The 19,400-nt window shown below is 45.0% G+C and overlaps 1 protein-coding gene across 3 annotated transcripts in view; it reads left to right on the top strand.

The window, feature by feature from the left end:
* The first annotated feature begins 3,384 nt into the window (after nucleotides 1-3,384).
* Kitlg (KIT ligand) overlaps nucleotides 3,385-19,400 on the top strand; it is an 85,275-nt gene continuing 69,259 nt past the window's right edge. For all 3 annotated transcript variants that reach the window (XM_041667506.1, XM_041667496.1, XM_041667486.1), the window contains exon 1: nucleotides 3,385-3,597. In XM_041667506.1, the coding sequence (XP_041523440.1) occupies nucleotides 3,583-3,597 (15 nt within the window). In that variant the 5' untranslated portion in view covers nucleotides 3,385-3,582. The remainder of the gene's footprint in view (nucleotides 3,598-19,400) is intronic.

Raw genomic sequence — 19,400 nt, 5'->3', positions numbered from 1 at the left:
TAACCACAGTGGACAATGTGCTGTATACCTAGACATTGATGAGAAAGTAGACTTAAGTTTGATTTTAAAATCTCACTATAGGCTTAAAGCAGTGTCTGAGTGGTTAAGAATAGAGATTGCTCTCCCAGAGGACCAGGGTTCAATTCTCAGCACCACAAGGCAGCTCACAACCATTTGTAACTCCAGTTCCTGGGGATCCAACACCTTATTCCTGCCTCCTTGGGTACCACATGATGCACAACACATACAAGCAAGCAAAATGCCCATGTATAATAAAAAATAGAATTTAAAGTGTATATATATAATAAAATGTACATGATACAAATATGCAATATTTGTCAAATATTAGGGAAAAAATTCTTGACTTCAAAAATAATTTTTAAATGTTTTCATGTCTCGTTATTGTGCATGCATATATAGGATGTATGTGGGGATACATACATGTCAGAGTGTGCACATGAGGGCAGAGGACAACTTTGTGGAGATGATGCTCTCCTTCCACTTTTACACGGGTTCCGGAGATTTAATTCAGGTCATCAGATTTGCCCTGCAAGTATTTTACCTGTTAAGTCATCACATTGGTTCACATAAAAGTAATCCTTTTCTAAAATATTTATTCTTATTCATGTGCATGTGTGTGTATATGTGTCTGCTACAAGTGTGTAGGTGCCCAGTGGGGTTCAGAATTGAGGACTGGGTTTCCTGAAGCTGGAGTTACATCCAGCTAATAGTTCTGGGACTCAAACTTGGGTCCTCTAGCAATGCAATACGTGCTCTTTATAACTGAGTTCTCTCCTCAGTCCCACAAAGTAACTTAATAGAGGAAAACACTTGCTATGCCTCAACTATTCCTATTAAGCATTTCTTTTTAATATTTTACGTATTTATACTCACCTATCCCCTTCCTTCTTTGACCAAATCTATTATGTAGCCTTGTCTTACTGGTACTCACAGAGAACCACCCAACTCTGCCTCCTAAATGCTGGGATTAAAGGCACGCACCACCAAGCCCACGATTGTTAATACTAGTTCTTGATAAAGACAATTTATACAGAAAAGGTTTGAGCCTCAATCATTTGTTATATTTTGTTGACCGATTACATTATTAAATATACTTCTTTGCATATACTAATGCTATGAACAAGTTCACCATTTGTATAAGCCATGAACCCACATAAAATCATCTCAGGTTTCCTTGTGGCTGCGATGCCTGCCTGGCTTTGAACCTTGGAGACAAGTTGTACAGTCTGTTGAGAAATCTGAAGGAAAATCAGCCTTCCTCAAAACCATCTCTCATTAGATCTCAACACAAACTATAGTGATAAAGCTCTTTTGTACATATAGCAGGTATTTGGGAGATTCTGTCTGACAAACCAAAGAGCCAGTGAAGGGCTGTGTCAAGACAAGGATTGCCAGGAGGGACCCCTTAGTTTAAAGATTTTTTTCCACTGTGCTTATATTTGGTGCCATTTTGCCTTCTTGTTCTGGTCAAAAGGGTTTGCTGTACCTTTTGGCTATTTTTTTTTAATCAGACAGTTATATAATATCTTCAGCTTTTCTTCTGGTCTCCCTCATTAAAATTTAATAATCTTATAACTTCAGAAGGACTTACTCTTCCAGCTGGGAGCTCCCACCGAGGATGCACAGAGATTTGCCTCCGCTCTGTTCTCCACAAGCTTGCAGATGAGTGACGTAGACAGGATATTAGCCCCTAAAGCAGCCATGCTCCGGTGCTTGGAATCTGTGATTTATGTTCCCTAGCACTTCTGTCAAGAATCCAAGCTGTCAGTGGAATTTAGATTGCTAAACAATTGCTTTGAAAGTGGAAAGATTATTGCGGATAACCCCCGGTAAACCAATGCAATCTCCTAAATCCTTAGAAGTGCCACAGGGAGGCCGACCAGAAGGTAAAAGTTGGCTGATAGGAGGCTCAGTTTAGCAATTCTGGCTTTGAAGATAAAGGTGGCTATGAGTCTGCGAACCTGGGCAACCTTAGAAGCTGGGAAAGGCGAGGAAATGAAGTCTCTCTCTCACTCAAGCCTGCCTAGAGGAATGTGTCTTGGCAACAGCTGATTTGCCTTCAACAATAGGCATTTTGGACTTTTGACCCCCAAACACTAAGACTAACGTGCGATGCTTCCCGCCGTTTAGTCTGTGTTAAGTTCTCACAGCTGCTGTAGACAAGCAACACAGTGACTTCGGCACATTCGTTTTTTTTTTTTTTTTTTTTTTTTTTAACAATGGCAACCGAGCCAATCAAGGCAAGTCTGGAATACTCCTCTCTTATGAGAATGACTGGACTCCTAAATTTATACGGCTCGCTTGCTCCAAATGATTACTGATGGGGGTGCTGGGTCAATATTTTCTTTATAAGAATTACCAGATGCTTCTTTATTATCCCCCAGTTGCGCGTAAAAATATTGAAGTGCTTTTGGAAAATCAAGAATATTATTGTTTGGCATTTTTTAAAGGCAGTATATCCAAGGTTTTGGATTTAAATCATAACTCTCTTACTTGGCTATTTGGGAAAATTAACCTCCTGAGGCCATTTCTTTATCTGTAAAATGGGACACATATGCAGGCACCAGGTCCATAGAAAAGATTTAAAGAGATAATTTATGCATAGTTCTTACACAACACCTAGTACGTAATAACTGAGCCATCGCATAATGGTGTTAGTTATTACTTTGACCATTGCATTATCGTTCCGATTTTTACGAACTTTCCTAACCAAAAAGTGGATCTTTAAAACCCTTGTGGTGAGGACAGCTCGTACAGTTAGTAATCTCTTTCAATTTTGTTTTCAAAAGGCACTGTATGTAGTAAACTGTTCGGAAACATCTCCCTTAGTAACATTTGACCCTGACTCAATAAGTTTCTCACTAAAGTAATAGAGGAGGAAAGAAAGACGGACCAAGACAATGGCTAAACCATAGGTTGTAATTAAACTTTTTTTTGTTGTTGGTTCTATTTCCCTAAGGCGGGGCGGGGAAAAGGCTTTGCTCAGAACCAGGTGAAGTCTGTCGCGAGGCGCTGCTTCACGGTAATAGACGGAGCTGAGACTCTCTCCGGAGCGCCGGGTGGAACCGCAGTCCCCAAGCGGTGCGAGGTGCGGCTGCAGATCTGGGTCGCGCTGCCCGGGCGACGGCTGCAGGTTGCTCGATTGAGTCCACTGAGACGCCCCGCGCCCCAGTGGACTCTGGCCAGGACCCAGGCGGGGGACGGACGGACGAGGCCGGATCGGTCGAACCTCTGGGACGATCCCCGCCCTCCAGAGCGAGCTACTTGGCTCCCCCGAGGCTCCGGAAGAGAAGGAGGCGTGTCCGAAGCGAGCGGGCGGGCGGGAGGGAGCTGTATATAAAAAGCGCCGGCGGCTCAGCAGTCCGGGCTTCATTTGCTGTCTGTCGCCGGGACCGGGGGTGTCGCGGAAAAGCAACGGGCCGAGGATAGGGCGCTGCGCTCGGGCTACCCAATGCTGGGACTATCTGCAGCCGCTGCTCGTGCAATATGCTGGAGCACCAGAACAGCTAAACGGAGTCGCCACACCGCTGCCTGGGCTGGATCGCAGCGCTGCCTTTCCTTATGAAGAAGACACAAGTGAGTAGGGCACGCCCGGGAGGTGCTCGAAGCCTTTCCAAGAAAATCGCGCCCGGAGCCCTGGGGAGCCCAGCGTGCCCTGGGACCGGCAGCCGGGCCATGTGGGGCTGCGCCCGTCGGGTGAGCCAGGAAGGTGCGGGGGAGGCAGGCGTGGTGTGCGAGCCCGAGCCTCCCCGCTGCGGGGGTTGGGGGGTGAGCCCGGGAGCTGGGGAGCGCCAAGGGTGAGAGGGAGACGGTGGCAAGTTTGCAGCCGCAGCAGCGAAGTTTGGAGCTGTCAGTCGCAAGCCGCAGATGCTGGCTTCGCTCTTTGGCCTGGGAGTTCGACTTCTCACAGGGAAGGCTATTTTAGCACGGGAGGTGTTTCCCCGCGGATTCGGGGAGATTATGAAACAGCTTCCCACGCGCCACCCTCGCTTGCTCTGGCAGTCAGATTTATCTATGCAGTCCCCAGGTGGGCGCGGGACGCGGTGCGGACGCGGGTGCAGGCACTGGAGTGAAGCCAACCCTGAGCTCCTAGGCGGCAGCGCCAGGAGGGGTGTAGAACCTGCCCGGCAGGCGGGGAAAACTTGGCAGCCTGAGAAGTCGGCCGGGTTCACAGCTATGGGTGGGCCCTTCAGAAAGCTCTAGATGGAGTTGTAGTACTTCCACACTGCATGAAGCCCTCTTCCATTACAAAACAGTAAAAGTTCTTTTTTTTTTCTTTTCCTTTCTTTTTCTAAATGTGCACCTCCTAAGGATAGTCATTGAGATAATGCCCAGGGTCGCTAAATTGCGCTTTATGCATAAAACATTGCCCGGGGGTACAATTACGTCTTTTCTTCGTTGACGCACAGATCTGGCTCGGGGTTAGAAAGAGCTACTGTAGTATTCCTGTCTGTAGTTCTTTTTACCCTCGGCGGTTGCTACCTCTTCACGGTTCTTCCTTTCTGATTTGTTCTGTTAGCTGCAGCAGGTTGGGTAAAGCAGCTCTTTCACTTCTGTGGGTGATTGCAGTTTCTGAAATGTATGGAAGGGAATGAGATTTGAGGGTTTGTACTCTTCTGCTGCATTGATCAGGGCGTCGGTGTGTTGCAAGTAATTAATTAAATTACTCATATGACATCTTATTTTAAATAGATAGCTAGGCTTGGAAACGGACCCATTAGGAAACAGCAAGAATAAAGCACCTATCCTGGGCTTGGAAAGGGACAGGGAAGGGAGCATGGCTTGGCATACTGGAGGTGTTTCCCCTAGAACACTCTCCCTGAGTCAGTGAGGTTGGGGGGGGGGGGCGGGGGGAGAAGAAAAATGAATGGCAGGTATCCGCCCCTGCATGCAGGTTAGTTTTTACCCAAGGCAGCACACCTGAGATCAGTGTGCTTCTGAGATGGGGATGTGAACAATTCCTGCAACAAAGAAAAGTTTTGCTGTGTTTGCTTGGTGTGTACTTGCCTTCTGCTTTGTGGAATAATAAACAAGGGTGGGGTACCAATTTCTTTTCTTATAAGAGCATCTGCTTCCATGAATAATGGTGGCAGCTCAGAGTGGAGCAGCTTCTGGTTCCGGAAGGGAGCCCCAACCTTCTTATTTAAACAAGAAAACAGGAGACAGACAAGGTTAATGTCCAACACACCAAAGCCCAGCAATGGGCTATGGAGTCACTCTGAGAGTCAGTAGGATTGATGATCCTTGCACCCTCTTTGCAAAACAAGCGCGAGAGCTCTGTAATCGCCTTTCTCGCTTTGATGAAATGGCTGTGTAAATAGGATTACATGGAATAATTCCATTGAAAACCAGAAAGAGGTAGATCCAGCCTGAAAGGCTGTGGCCGGTGGCAAGGGTGACTCAGTGCTGCCGACCAGAGACATTTGAGATGACTTAAGTATTTTAGAAATTTGACCTGTTCGGACCAAGTTAAAGTGCAGGCCCTTAGGGGGGGAACTTGCTGCTGCTGAAGGGTTTGTCGGCAGAAAGAGGGGAGTGCTCTCATTGAATGAAGGCATTCATTGTCTCCCCTCTAATGGCCTTCAAGGTTTCCCTTAAGGATACTTCTAGATATTCACATTCTTGTTCCTAAAAAAATTTGGACATTGGGGGAAAAAAAAGCACAAAATCAATCAAATAATCCACGGCAATGAAGGAAGGGATTAGATTCTCTTTCCGGTCGTCAAGTCTCCTAATCCAAGAGTAGCAAGGAAATTTTCTGCACAGCTGTGCATGTGTAAGGCATGGTATAGGGAACGGGACACTAAGAGAAAGCCAGGTTCTTTTTCTTCTTCTTCTTTTTAATTTTGGATGTTATCTTTGCCTGGAAGGAAAATCTATTAAATACTCTACTGTCAATATAGGAACAATACCAACTTCCCTTCTAGCCCCCTTGTTCCATATGCTCTCATTACCCAATAAGTGATAAAAGAATTTAATCATAACCCTTTAAAGGATTTCAATCTAAGTTATACAGCTTGGCAAGAATCGTAGGGATACCAGGCATTTTGAGCCTTCAGTCAAACTAAATAAGTGTGAAAATTCCATCAGCAGCCACTTGGGGCCTCATGGATGACCCTTAGATTTACTTAGTACCAGTGATAGGCTTCAGTATTTGGAAAATAAGTACACACAGCGGCATGCTGGGCAACCAGGACAATAAATTATGTCTTAAATCTGCAATGAGGAAGGTCTTTTGTATTTTTGAAGTTTCTCTTTGTGTTTGTTTCCCCACCCCCCCTCTCATAGTGCACGAATTTACGGTATCTAAAGAAAACGGTGACTCTGGCTTAGACACTGTATCGCTCTCAATAAGCAGCTATTTTTAAAAACACAGGACCCTGACACGATGCATTACCATTGAGAGGCCATATTGCAAGGCCAGTGGTGTGGTCAGCTTGCTGCGTTCATGCTTCTGTCTGTTGTGTGCTTACATTTTAGTCCCTTACAGGTTTCCATAGTTGTGGGTGCTGTGGATGTCGACAGGAAAGGTCTGTCTTGAAAACAATGAGGAAAGGTCTATTTTAGGGATAGAACACTGAAGCTCCCAAGGAAGCAACACATAGGATGTTAGCTTTGACGATACTAGAGAAATACCCTCTTTCTGTGTATGAGATATTTGTCACGCGGGTGACAATGGCAGTTACGATATAGGACATGAACGTGTTTGTAAAAAGAGCATTTTAAAATCTCGTCCCTGCAGTCACTCAGTTTGAAGTGTGTGCTTCCAGTAGTCCTAATTCATGCAGCTTTTAATTGATACATTCTGCCAAGACATTGAGGCTCAAGTGCGAAGTCGATTACATTTAACATAAAACAGGGAAAATAACCATATGGGAATCTGAAAGTCGGTGCCAAACCAATTAAAATTGCTAAATTTTATTTATGTCCCTAACTGCTGATGTGAAGATAGCGAATCCTGAGTGAGCCTTTGCTCTTTGCTGACAGGTGAGCGGAATCTCACTGCCACCTTAAGTAAGGTTGAAAATGAAATCCCTGCCCAAATAGCTCCTCTTTCAGGGTTGGAAGTTTCTTTTATGTTCCCTTTCCTCTGTCTCCCAGTTGGTGGAGCATCTCAAACACGTGTTTCGGGGAGGACTCTAGGCTTAGCCTGTGAGAGACTTAGGCTTCAATTCCTGTTTTACCACTGAGGAGACAAATGACCTTAGGCAAATGGCGTCTTGGGATTTCCGTTTTGTAATCTGTGTGATGTTAGTGAAATAGTTATGAAGATGTTTCTCAGATGGTGGCTGATGGGACTACAGGGGATAGACAGTCACTGTCCCCGAACAGTAGCTCACTCTAACTACTGTCTGAAGAGAATTGCCTTCCCGCCAATTTAAAAGCCAGAGGAAAATGACCTCTGAGGAGCAAAGCAGAGAGCCAGCTTTTCTAAATCCGGATCCTTTAATTCAGCGCCTCGACTTCATTACAAGCTGACAGGGCAAACTAGGAAGGCCTGAACTCCAGGATGGTGCGTGGACCTGCCAATGGGAAGCTCTTTAAAGTTTTCTTTCAAGTCGAAAGTAAAGGAGAGAAGTAGAGTGGGACCCAGAAAATGTTGGGGGGGACACACGTTCCTTTGATTTACCCTTCAATTTATGTACTTGTGCCAAGTTCATCATTGGTTCTGAGGGCCTGTCGTCCTGAAGACTAAGGTCAGCTTCCTATCTGTGTATTGTCATTGCTCTTCTCGGCGAGGATGTACATTCATCCCCCTCCTTACCAGGCAACAGCTGGTGATAGTTCCCCCCATTCTATGAGTTTGGGGACGCCCCCTCCCCCCCATTTTCTCAACTTCTGCGATGTTGCCATCTGTAAATCAGGGTAAGACACTGGGCTATAAATCTCTGAGTAGAGATCTGTTATCTGTTCAAGTAAGTGAATCAGCAGCAGCTGGAGCAGTTCCGCCTTTGGTCTTAGTCACCCCTGTGGAGAGAGAGAACACCCGGATGGGATGCTTGAACAGTAGCTGTGCCCCGGCACTCGGGGTTGTTGTGTCTCTGCTTCATGGAAACCATTGGCTCCTGCCCTGCTGTTTTTTGCTGCTCCCTTTTGTCTTAATTATGGGCACACTGAAACACTGTTTACTGGGGCTAGAGCTGGCATTATCATTATCTTTCCCTACCTATTTCTGTCTATCCAGAAACAAAAGAAGGTGGGGCGCTTTTCATATAATTAGGCCTCCTGGTTCTTTTTTTTCCCCCAAAAAGTATGATGTGTGTCATCCGAGGGAAGACTGTTGTGTTGCCTGTATCCTTTGGGCTGTATTTTGCTGGTTGCTTCTAGACTAACACACTGCCTTGGCTATTAGGGGACTCTGGTGTTCTTTTCTTTTTAAAATTTCTTTATATTTCTTTATATGTGCATTGGTGACTTGCCTGCATGTAGGTGGGTGAGGGTGTCAGATCCCCTAGAACTGGAGTTACAGACAGTTGTGCGCTGCCATGCGGGTGCTGGGAATTGAACCTGGGTCCTTTTGAAGAGCACCCAGTGCTCTGTTCATCTGAGCCATCTATCTCTCCAGCCCCTGTGTTCTTTTTATAACCTGGATATCGAGTTGTGTGACTTTGGGAAATCTTTGGACCCCTCCAAAACTGTTTCCTCATCTGAAAGATGGGAGAGTAGGGCTGGCTACTTCTCTGTGCCTTTGCTTCTAAAATCCCTTCTCTTCTAAAAACCCTTCTAAGAGAGAAATTGGAACCAGATGGTGCAGGAGCTTCCTTTTTACTTCTGAGATTTTTGTAGTCATTGCTTCAGTGCAAATACAGCGCATTATTGGGAGACATTAAGGTTTAATCTTTAGGAATCTCACCTACCGCTTGTTATTTCTCTAAAACAAGAATGATGTTTCTAATTGAAGAAGACCTCCTCTCTCTTCTAATGTTCTGAGTTCTGTGAGTGAGGAAGACTCCTAAATAGACAGACAGTCCCACAACGTCCGTTTTCGAGGTCATGCTTCTCTGTGTCGTCCTGCCAGACTCCAACATCTGTATGGGGTGAAAGCAGAAGAACAAACCTGGTGATGTGTCAGAAAGCATGAGTGGAGAGAACCAGAGGAAGGGCTGTGTGCTTTGCAGAAGAACAAACCTGGTGATGTGTCAGAAAGCATGAGTGGAGAGAACCAGAGGAAGGGCTGTGTGCTTTGCAGAAGAACAAACCTGGTGATGTGTCAGAAAGCATGAGTGGAGAGAACCAGAGGAAGGGCTGTGTGCTTTGCAGAAGAACAAACCTGGTGATGTGTCAGAAAGCATGAGTGGAGAGAACCAGAGGAAGGGCTGTGTGCTTTCATCTGTCTCTAGGTGTGTGACTTTGGACAAGTCACTAAGTCTCCGCATCCCTGAGTCGCATCCATGAGTTAATACTGAGAAGACAATGGAGGTGAGAGGCGGCAGCTGCGGCCATCGAAATGGACAGAACAGGGAGGCTTGGGGGAAGGCTAGCTCTGTAGTGATGTTTGCCAAGTCCTTGTTTGCCTCAGCATTTGCCAGGGTCCCGAGTGCCTCTAGAGCAATCCCCGTCCACCTCACTTCCTTGGCTAATACTAGATACAGGACGCATAGCTGACAACAGATTTTCTTTAGATGTCACAAGCCACGGTTCTCCTTGTGGATGTCAGAATATTTAAAAGTCAGCCGGACCGTCCTGCCGCCAAGAGACTAGAGATTCCTCTGAAAAACTGTGCATGGCAACGGCTACAATGCTCAATTCTGAGTGTTGCCAGAGAGTAATGAGTTGCCTATTAAAAAGAAAGTTCACAATTGAGGCGCTAATCCAGACAATTGAAAAACAAAGACAGCAATAGCCGTCCTTTGGTTGTCGGGATGCCCCGTTCACACTTGACGCTGCACCTGTAGTTGCTGGCGCCGCTTGGCTCTCTTGAGGGCTGTGGATTAGAGCCTGGTTTTGTCGGGAGGGGCGTGATTAGGTGGCCTTTGTGTGTGTGTGTGTGTGTGTGTGTGTGTGTGTGTTCTCTGCACACAGACGGCAGCTGAAACATCTCCTTGTTGCCTTGCAAAGAATGCCTTTGCTCACTAGGGTGACCGCGAAAGAGGGAGTGAAAAGAGCACAGAGAAACCCATCCATCCACAGTCCCCCACTTACAAAAGCAAGCCTGAGTCATCTTTGCAAAAGGGCATCTCTGCTGTGTAACTATGTCCCTGGGTAAACCCTGGAGGGAAGAAGAGCACAGCCTGGCCGGGAGGGGGGGGAGGGGCAGTTAGGGGGTTTGCTTTGCACACATATAATTGTGTTGCCACCAGGAGTTCATCCTAGGAACAAAAGCCCCATGGGTGCTTAGAAATTCTTTTTCACCTTGATATACATGGACTCTTGGAAGCAAATGACCTTTTTCCATCTTAGTGTGCTTACTAAACTCCTGGGTGAACCACAGCTCATGACTGGCTTGTGTGTCTTTGAGTGCGCATAGATGAGATTGCTGCGGACACGCAAAACTGTTTAGTGGTGGATGCTTGGGAAGGATCCCTAGATACTCTACAGTGGTGAGCTTTCTGCTGTATTCTGGGGTGTCCTCTCCCTGCCCCCCAACAACCACCTTATGAAAACACACTGGGTTTCAAAGAACAGAGTTAAGAGAGAAAATGGGCTGTTTTGTTCTAAAGGTCTTGCTCCCTCCTGGGTACTGTGTGTTATGCTGTTAAAACTCAAGTCGCTGCTGGAGTGTAGCAGGATGAGTCCTGGGAAGGGAGAGTGGAGATGTGTGCAGAGAAAATAGTTTATACCATGATCTAGAAAACCAAGCCCAAGGGATTGCAAAACAAAGCCCAGGAGTCCTGCGCCAGGCCATTATTTAGGCTTCTATATACACTAACACTTCAGTGCGTAGGAAATGATAAACACAAGAGGCCTTCCCAGTTTTCACCACCAACCCATACCTCTGTGGCTGCTTCCGTCTGGATCCGGGACACTAGTCAACAGCTTGTGCTTGGCAGGCCTCACTGGAGACCTTTTTGGTGCATCCTGCTAGGTGGAGCGCCACACAGGTCTCTCCCCTTGGAAGTTGCAGCTTCATAGAGGAAGCGCAGGTGGCTGTTGTTTCCAGGTGGTCCGCATAGAGGCTGAACTGCGGAGTCATCAAGGGGCTAGGCAAGATTCATGAGCATTGGAAAGGCGATGATTCATGTGAAGCTTTTAATATCAAGGTGAAGTTAATTTTATGTAGAAATACAATTCGCATAGTTTTTTTATTTTTGTAACAAATTAGAAAGTGGCTTTTTAAATTTAAGCCCTCCCCAGGAGAGTGTTTTAAACCTTTTTGTTTGTTTGTTTGTTTTTGTTTTTCGAGACAGGGTTTCTCTGTAGCTTTAGAGCCTGTCCTGGGACTAGCTCTTGTAGACCAGGCTGGCCTCAAACTCACAAAGATCCTCCTGCCTCTGCCTCCCGAGTGCTGGGATTAAAGGCATGCACCACCACCGCCCACCAAACCTTTTGCATATGCTATAATGTTGAAAAGCCACAGTAATCTGTGCCCTAACTCTACTTAGGAAACAGTAGAAACCTCTTTTTCGCTTTTTGAATTATGTCTGGTAATTTACTAAGATGCAAGGTTTTATTCCAAGTAAACACACATTCACTGTGAAGAGTTTTAATTTAAAAATTCAGAAATAGTTTCTAATACTTACAGCTAGTTTTGAAATCTATCATTCACAATCAAAGGGCTCTTTCTAAGTCCATTATATACTTCAACATTTTAAATAACAGACTTTTCAGTATAAAGTTGACTTGGCCACTTACTGTTAGCATTTCTGTGCACATGCCCCCAAATAAATAAGTCAAGTTGAAGGATATAAATGCTATAATCCATGTAAAGTACTGAAATGTGAAGCCATTTTAAAGTTCTCACCAGCCGGGCGATGGTGACGCACGCCTTTAATCCCAGCACTCGGGAGGCAGAGGCAGGCGGATCTCTGTGAGTTCGAGACCAGCCTGGTCTACAGAGCTAGTTCCAGGACAGGCTCCAGAGCCACAGAGAAACCCTGTCGCGAAAAACCAAATAAATAAATAAATAAATAAAGTTCTCACCATCATTTTACAAAATTTAACCAGTTTGGTAATAAAATGTGGCAAAATGGTGCTTCGTAGAAAGTAGTTCCATAATCAATTCACTTAGCTTTTCTTCTGGGAGGTAGATGTCATTCCTTTTTAAATTTCCTTATGCAGACGAGGAAGCTGACGCAGGCATTTCCTCCGTGAATTTGCAATGTTGCCAGTGTTGTCACCCAGAGGGATGTAGCGTGACTCAGCAAGCACATTCGTGGAACTTCTTCAGTTCTGTGGAGATACAGATTCTGTTTACAGGAACCCCGACTAGAAAGCAAAAGTGATTCAGATAGCGCCAACAGCTGCCAGGGAGAGCATTTGGACGGAAAGTCATAGTTACCGTTGCCTAGCACAGGGGCTCACGGTGGATGCTCAGTCAACACGCAGTGAAATGAATGTGTGTCTGCTTTGGGTTGGACAATTGTTTGGAAACGTTTCCTTTTTTTTAAAGTGCTAAATTAAAAAAATATTACTCATTTCATACGTCCATAGCTCTAGAGGCTAGTTTGGCCACCACTTACAGGCATAATTTTCAGTGAGTAGGCAATTCATTGATTACTAAGGACCATGTCCTCTGTTACTGGAGCCCACCTGAGTGACAAGAGCTGAGGACAAGACTTATCTTTGTTTTTATCACTTGTTGGCTTTGTGACCCTCTAGTTTTTTTTTCTCTGTGTATTTTACTATCCCCACATTCCAGTGGACAGAAGTAACTACAAGGTAGGCGTTTCGATGGGGATAATCAAATGATAGACTATCCTATGTCCTGGCAACTGGCACTTCACATGTTACCATTTCTGTGAAAGGTACCAAGAGTTGTAGCTGCCTAAGAAGTGAAAGGGCAGTTTATTAGGTAAGGCTAGTAAGACTAGTTTTTAAGTTAGTATATGTTGAACTCACCAGGAAGGAGACACTGAGCCACAAACTGCATAAGATTTCCAAGCAAAAATATTTTGAAGTACATAATACAATGACTTGAGGACTATCCCTCCCCCTTCCACCCCCATCACCCTGCCTTTTGCCAATCCTGAGTTTTATTAAATAAACAAAGTTCAGAAGGATTCAGAATATTTGCCTGGGATTAGCAAGGAAAAGAATGCTAGGAAGTCCAGGGGTTTAGAACCGGAAGCCACACCTATTAAATTCTAAAGACTCCATCCCTCTTAATCACTGAGATGTCACACACCCATGTTGACACACATGCTCAGAGGCGCCACCTGTGCTCTACTGCTGTGCTCCCCCTCGGCAAGGTGCTGAAGGCTGGTTCTCCACCTGTAGTACTGTTGGCTGTTGGCAAGTGGCAGAGTCTTCAGAGGGAGGACCTTATCATTTAGTGCATGCTCTTGAAGGGAGCACTGGAGCCCCCAAGTCCCCATTTTCCTTCCTCCTTTTGCTTTCTGGCAACCATAAAGAGAACGGGCCTCAGCCATGCCACCATGATACACAGGCCCAAAGCAATGAGGCCACGTGGCCACGTGCTACCATCTTGGAAACTCCAAGGCCAAAGGAACCTTTATTTCCTTAAAAGTTGATCACCTCAATTTCTTTACTCCACAGCCATGGAAACAAAGGTAATGTGTAAGGTTGGAGTGACTGCTGTTGCTGCCTTCTCCTCCTACAACCCTCCCCTCCACCTCCCCTCCTCCTCCTTGTCCCCTAGTCCCCCATGTCTTTTTGAACCAGGGAACCCGAGAGCAAAGTTGAGCCCAAGTTTCCGGTTAAGTGGAAAATCTGCTTTGATGCCAGCTCCTCGGTGCCGTCCACAGGTGTCAATGGTTGTGTTTGAACAGGGCCTGAGAGTCAGGGATCCTGGCCTTCATGGGCAGCTCTCCAACCCCCCCCCCCCCAATTTCCGGGACTCTCCAATGGGAGCTCGATACCCAGCCTCCGGACTGCTGTGGGGGAGGCCCATTGCAAACTGTCAAAACACCATTTAACTGGATGGGTTTGGCATCTTTCGAATAAAATAGTACTTGAAAGGCAAAGAGCAGATTTTTAAATGTCTTTAAATTATGAGAGAACTCAACAAAGAGAGAGGGGCGCTATAGAGCTTACATTTATCAATTTGCTCTGACTCTATTTCCATAATATTTTTTAAAGACAATCTTAAATGGCCACAATCAGATAAGGAAACTTTCACTAAAATGCCTTTATGATTATGTCTGAGTTTTAAGTCTGTAGTTTTGTTTGTATTGTGTTCTTTACTGTAGAATTCCTTGCTTATTCAGCAAAGACCCCAATACAATTCATTTAAGAGATTTAAAACCTAGCACCAGGATTATGGGCCTGCAGCACACTGTGCCTGGCTTTTTTTTTTTTTTTTTTTTTTTTTTTTGATCTGAACTCAGGACCTCGTGCTTGGGTAGCAAACGCTATGCCTGAAGTGATAACTTTTTTACAGACAGTTGTTTTTAGCATCCTTAGCAACAGTATCACCATGTAACTAATTACTTTGTAGTGTAGGGCAGGCTGAGCAGAGACTCAGCAAAATAGACTGTGGCAGATGGGCTGCTCTTTTTCATATAAGCCCCCTGCCTCAGTTTCTCCATTTGTCAAAGAAGGTGAATGTACATTTTCTCATAGGAGACTATGAATGAAAGAAATAGCCCGCAGAAAGAACTTGGGCCAGTGCCGGGTAAAAAGGAAATACTGCTTAAACAAACACCTGGGGAAGTTACGTTAGCATGAAGAAAACGGGAACGGAGTGTCCATCTGTAGTGATGGCTCATTTCCTAACGAAATCAACTGTCAAGCCACGGAAGATTAGAAGCTTTTATCCAGTCTCAAGAGAGTTTACTGAGAACAAAGTTCCTTTTCTGTCACATGCCCAAGGTCACAGAGCTCAGCAGTGCAGGGGGGGGGGGGGGGGGCTGGTTCATGAACCAGGAGGTCTGTATCCGAAGTCCACATGCATAAGCCCTGCGCTGAAAACTGGGGGTGGTGGTGGGGCTCAATATTAACCTTTTCTCATTTTGATTCAGGGTGTTCTTCCTTGCCATTTTTTTTTTTTTTTATCGGAGAGATGTCGGTTTTAGCATCTGAAGAAATCCACCTACTCGTTGAGGGGAGGGGGAAATAGTGTGGCTTTTGTGTTAGAGCACCTGGGGTTTCCCTGTGGCTCTGACTCCGGGTTACTGTGGGGTCTTGGGCAATGTATTTAACTTGGTTTAACCTTTCAGTAACCTTAGGCAAAATGGAGTGATGAGACTTTGTAGCTTCCCTTTCTTCCCCCCTTGTTTGTTTTTTCTCCCCCTCCCCTTCCCTTGTTCCTTCCCTCTCCACCCAACCCCCCTTTAAATTTAGGACTAACATGTATGTGATGAACCTTCTTGGAATTGTATGACAAGCATTTTTGCAGAGCTGGGGGTATAGAACTCAGTGGTAGAGGGCTAGCCTAGCCCCTGAAGGGCCCTAGTTCCCTCCCTAGCCACAATCGTGCAAATAGAAAGAAACCTTTCAGAGTTCACACGTTGCCTACTGTATTGTTAGTGGGCAAATTCTGTATTGTAGTGTTGACTGATAAACTGCATATTCCAGAGGAACGTGAGTAAGATTTAGAGTCTGAATGAGGCTTTTATCTTAGCCTGTCAATCACAGAGACCATCATACATGATTTTCTTTCTCCAGGCCTCATAGTTTCATCTAGCTCAGTGGTTCTCAGCCTCCTTATTGCTGCAACCCTCTAATACAGTTCCTCCTGTTGTGGTGACCCCCCCAACCATAAAATTATTTTCATTGCTTCTTCATAACTGTAATTTTGCTAGTTATGAATCGTAATGTAAATATCTGATATGCAGATGGTCTTAGGTGACCCCTCTGAAAGGATCATTCAACCCCCTCTCCCCCAAGGAGGTCACCACCCATAGATTGAGAAACACTGATCTGGATGAAGGATGATGGAAGTAATTTACAGTTAGAGCACAGGATTAAATGAGATATTCAGGGAAGTTGTCTAACTTAGGGGCCTTTCTCTGTAAGGAAGTAAGTACATTGTCTGCCTACTCTGTCAGTGTATTCCGTGGGTAGGACGGCTGTGATCATTTAGAAGCCGGTCTCCTTGAAAAGCAAGATTGTGGGCACTATGAGATGTGGGCTGTGTCATTGCAAACAGCCTGGCAGAAGCGTGGGTGATTGTATGGATGCTGACACAGGTTGTTGAGAGTGGAGAGAGGCGGTGACGCATGAGGTAGCACTCTATAGAATGTTTTCTCCTATTCTGGGGCAAAAGTCCTATTATCTCGAGCCTAGAGGGAGGGGAAAAATTTCAAGCATTCTAAATGCCTTTTATTAATGTCTTTCAACATGGGCTTTAACCTTTTTTTTTCTTTTGGTCACACAGGCTGCTCTTCAAGTTGGGAGATTTTGATGCACTCTGTTTTTCTAATATTTAGATTTTCTCTCATTTGTAAAATGAGGCTAGAGTCTAATTTTTAAGGTGATTCCCATCATTGAATGACTAAGTATGTAAAGGGTTAGGAACTGGGTACCAGGAACCTAGAGAAATACTGCTTGCTTCCAGTTAAATGTTTTTTTGGAGTGCAATATTGTTGTTTAATTATTAGTAATAATTATTATTATCATTATTATTATTAGTTTTCGAGACAGGGTTTCTCTGTGTAACAGTCCTAGCTGTCTTGGAACTGGTTCTTGTAGACCAGGCTGGCCTTGAACTCACAGAGAATCCACCTGCCTCTGCCTCCTGAGAGCTGGGATTAAAGGCGTGCGCCACCACCACATGCCTTTAATTTTGTTTAATTTTTAAAGTGTTAACTTTTTTGTTGTTTAATTTTTGAAGTGTTTCTTTAATAAATGTAGGAGACACGGTTTCAAACATCTCCCATATAAATTCATGTTCTGTTTCTTTTCAGTGATTTCTTTCTTTCTTTCCTCTTTCTGGTGCTGGCGATTGAACCTAAGGCCTCACACATGCTAAGCACATGTTGTACAATTAAAGGAAACCCCAAGCCTCTTGCCAGTGTTTAATTGTGCAGGTTGATCTTGGAGTGAGTTTTGTACCCGTCAAGGCAGACACATGTTTCTTTTATCAGTCTGTTCCTTCAGGTAAACAAGCATCCCGTTCACTGACAGAACATTAAATTGTTAGGTTTCTTTGATGGTGTGCTGACTTGTTCAAAGCCCTCGTGAAAGAGAGAAAACAGCTCCTGTTCCCTCTCTCATCTCTTCCAACTTCACCGTTGCTTCTAAGGGTTTCTTGCCTGAATCGTTGATTGCAGACTTGTGATGTCTCGCCTAAACTCACCAAGCCACAAATGTAAAGTCAGGGTGGACTCATTGCAGAGGAGGATCTGACACAAAATTCCAACTGAGGGAAAACAGATGGGAAATCTCTCATGGATGGTGTTGCTGGGGTGGTACGTGTAGTGGCGGTAGTGGATGTTGGTGGGTGGTGGTGGATGTTGGTAGGTGGTGGTGGTGGTGGATATTGGTGGGTCTTGTTGGTGGGTGTTGGTGGTGGGTGTTGGTGGTGGTGGTGGATGTTGGTGGTGGTGGTGGTGGTGGATGTTGGTGGGTCTTGTTGGTGGGTGGTGGTGGTGGTAGTGGATGTTTGTGGGTCTTGTTGGTGGGTGGTGGTGGTGGTGGTGGATGTTGATGGATGATGGTGGTGGTGGTGGATGTTGGTGGGTCTTGGTGGTGAGTGGCAGGTGGTGGTGGATGGTGGTGGTGGTGGATGGTAAGAGTAGGTGGTGAGAGTGGATCTTGGTAAGTGTTGCTATTGGTGGTGGTGGTGGTGGGTGGTGGTGGTAGGTAGTCCACTTGCGATGTCTTCCCTTTAAGGAAGAGAACAAGAAAGATACACTGACTACACATATAAAGGGCTTAGGAGCAGAGTTAGATTTTAAAAGAGCTGAAGCATCTACCTTTCCCCAAGGGTCTGGGTTGTTTTAATTTTTGAAGCAGAAACAGAATAAGAACTTGTAAGGCAGCACAAGAGGCTCCCTTCACAAATTCAAGTGTCTGGTATTGGCCTGTAGTCTGTCACAGAGAAGACATCCATTTCATAATTGGCAAAATGAGTAGTGGATTCTAGAATCTTAGAGGTTCTCTGCAGTGCACACTGTGCAGGGGTGTCAAGGCAAGGCTAACCCCTGACTAACCTGGCTACAATCTTCCACTGGTCTCTGTAGTACCAGGGTAAAACCCAAGCCCGTAGCACACTATTCAAAGTCCAGGATCAAATTCAAGCCTGCACAGCACACTATGCAAGGTCCTCTGGTTTGGCTGTGGCTTATCTCTACCACACCCCAATTAATATTAAAAATTTCACTTTGCCATCTTCTAATTATGACAGATCGCATGTTCTAATTCATGCCATAGCCAACGTTCTTAAAGGCCCCGCGGCTCATTTGCCTAATGCAGATGAGTCTTTCTCTAGGGATCATCCATGGGGTCCATTTGCCCTTCTTCCCCCACCTCACACACACACACACACACACACACACACACACACACACACGTGTCATATCACAAGTACCGTTCATAATAACTTGAAATTCTCTTTTTTACTTACTTGGCTAAACTAAGTTTCTTATCTTATGGTAACACACTGCCACAGTCTTTGTGAAGATATTTTTAAACGGAACCATGATTTTATTTTTTATAAAAGATTTTACTGCCTTTATTTAGCATGTGTATACTATGGCATGTTTGGAGGTGAGAGGAAAACTTGCCAGACTGGGCTTTTTCTTTCCATCATGTGGGTCCTGGGAATCGAACTTATGCTGTCAGGTGGCAGTAAGCCCCTTTTCTTGCTGGACTGCATCAACAGCCCTAAATGAAGACTTTAGTGAATCATGCCTGGTGTCCCTGGGAAAACATCTACCATCAGTAGTCTAGGCATAGATCTGGGCAACTAACAGTTTTATGCCTAAGGACATGAGTCAACACATTGTGAGCCTCAGGGAGGGGAAGTTGGAAAGTAGGAAGGAATGTGTCTATTACTATTAATGCATCAGTGTCAATGGGGACACATGAAACCATGCACACAACAATCCCCTGCATAAACATACATGTCATTCAAACATAATTTTGCTCAGAGAGAAAAATGATAAACATTCTATTGAGGTTTTGGAACACAGTGGGCAGTTGCTTGCCTTTCTTTAAGACAGTGGATCTCAATCCTCCTAATGTGTCAACCCTTTGAGATGTTTCCTCTTTGTGGTAGCCCCCAACCATGAAATTATTTTTGTTGCTACTTCATAACTGTTATTTTGCTCCTTTTATGAATCCTAATGTAAATAACTGTTTTTTTTTTGATGGTC

The sequence above is a fragment of the Microtus oregoni genome, unplaced genomic scaffold (genome assembly GCF_018167655.1).
Source record: "Microtus oregoni isolate MIOR12 unplaced genomic scaffold, Mior012 000001F_ref0000356, whole genome shotgun sequence".
NCBI lineage: Eukaryota > Metazoa > Chordata > Mammalia > Rodentia > Cricetidae > Microtus > Microtus oregoni.
This window is presented reverse-complemented; position numbering and strand designations above follow the sequence as displayed.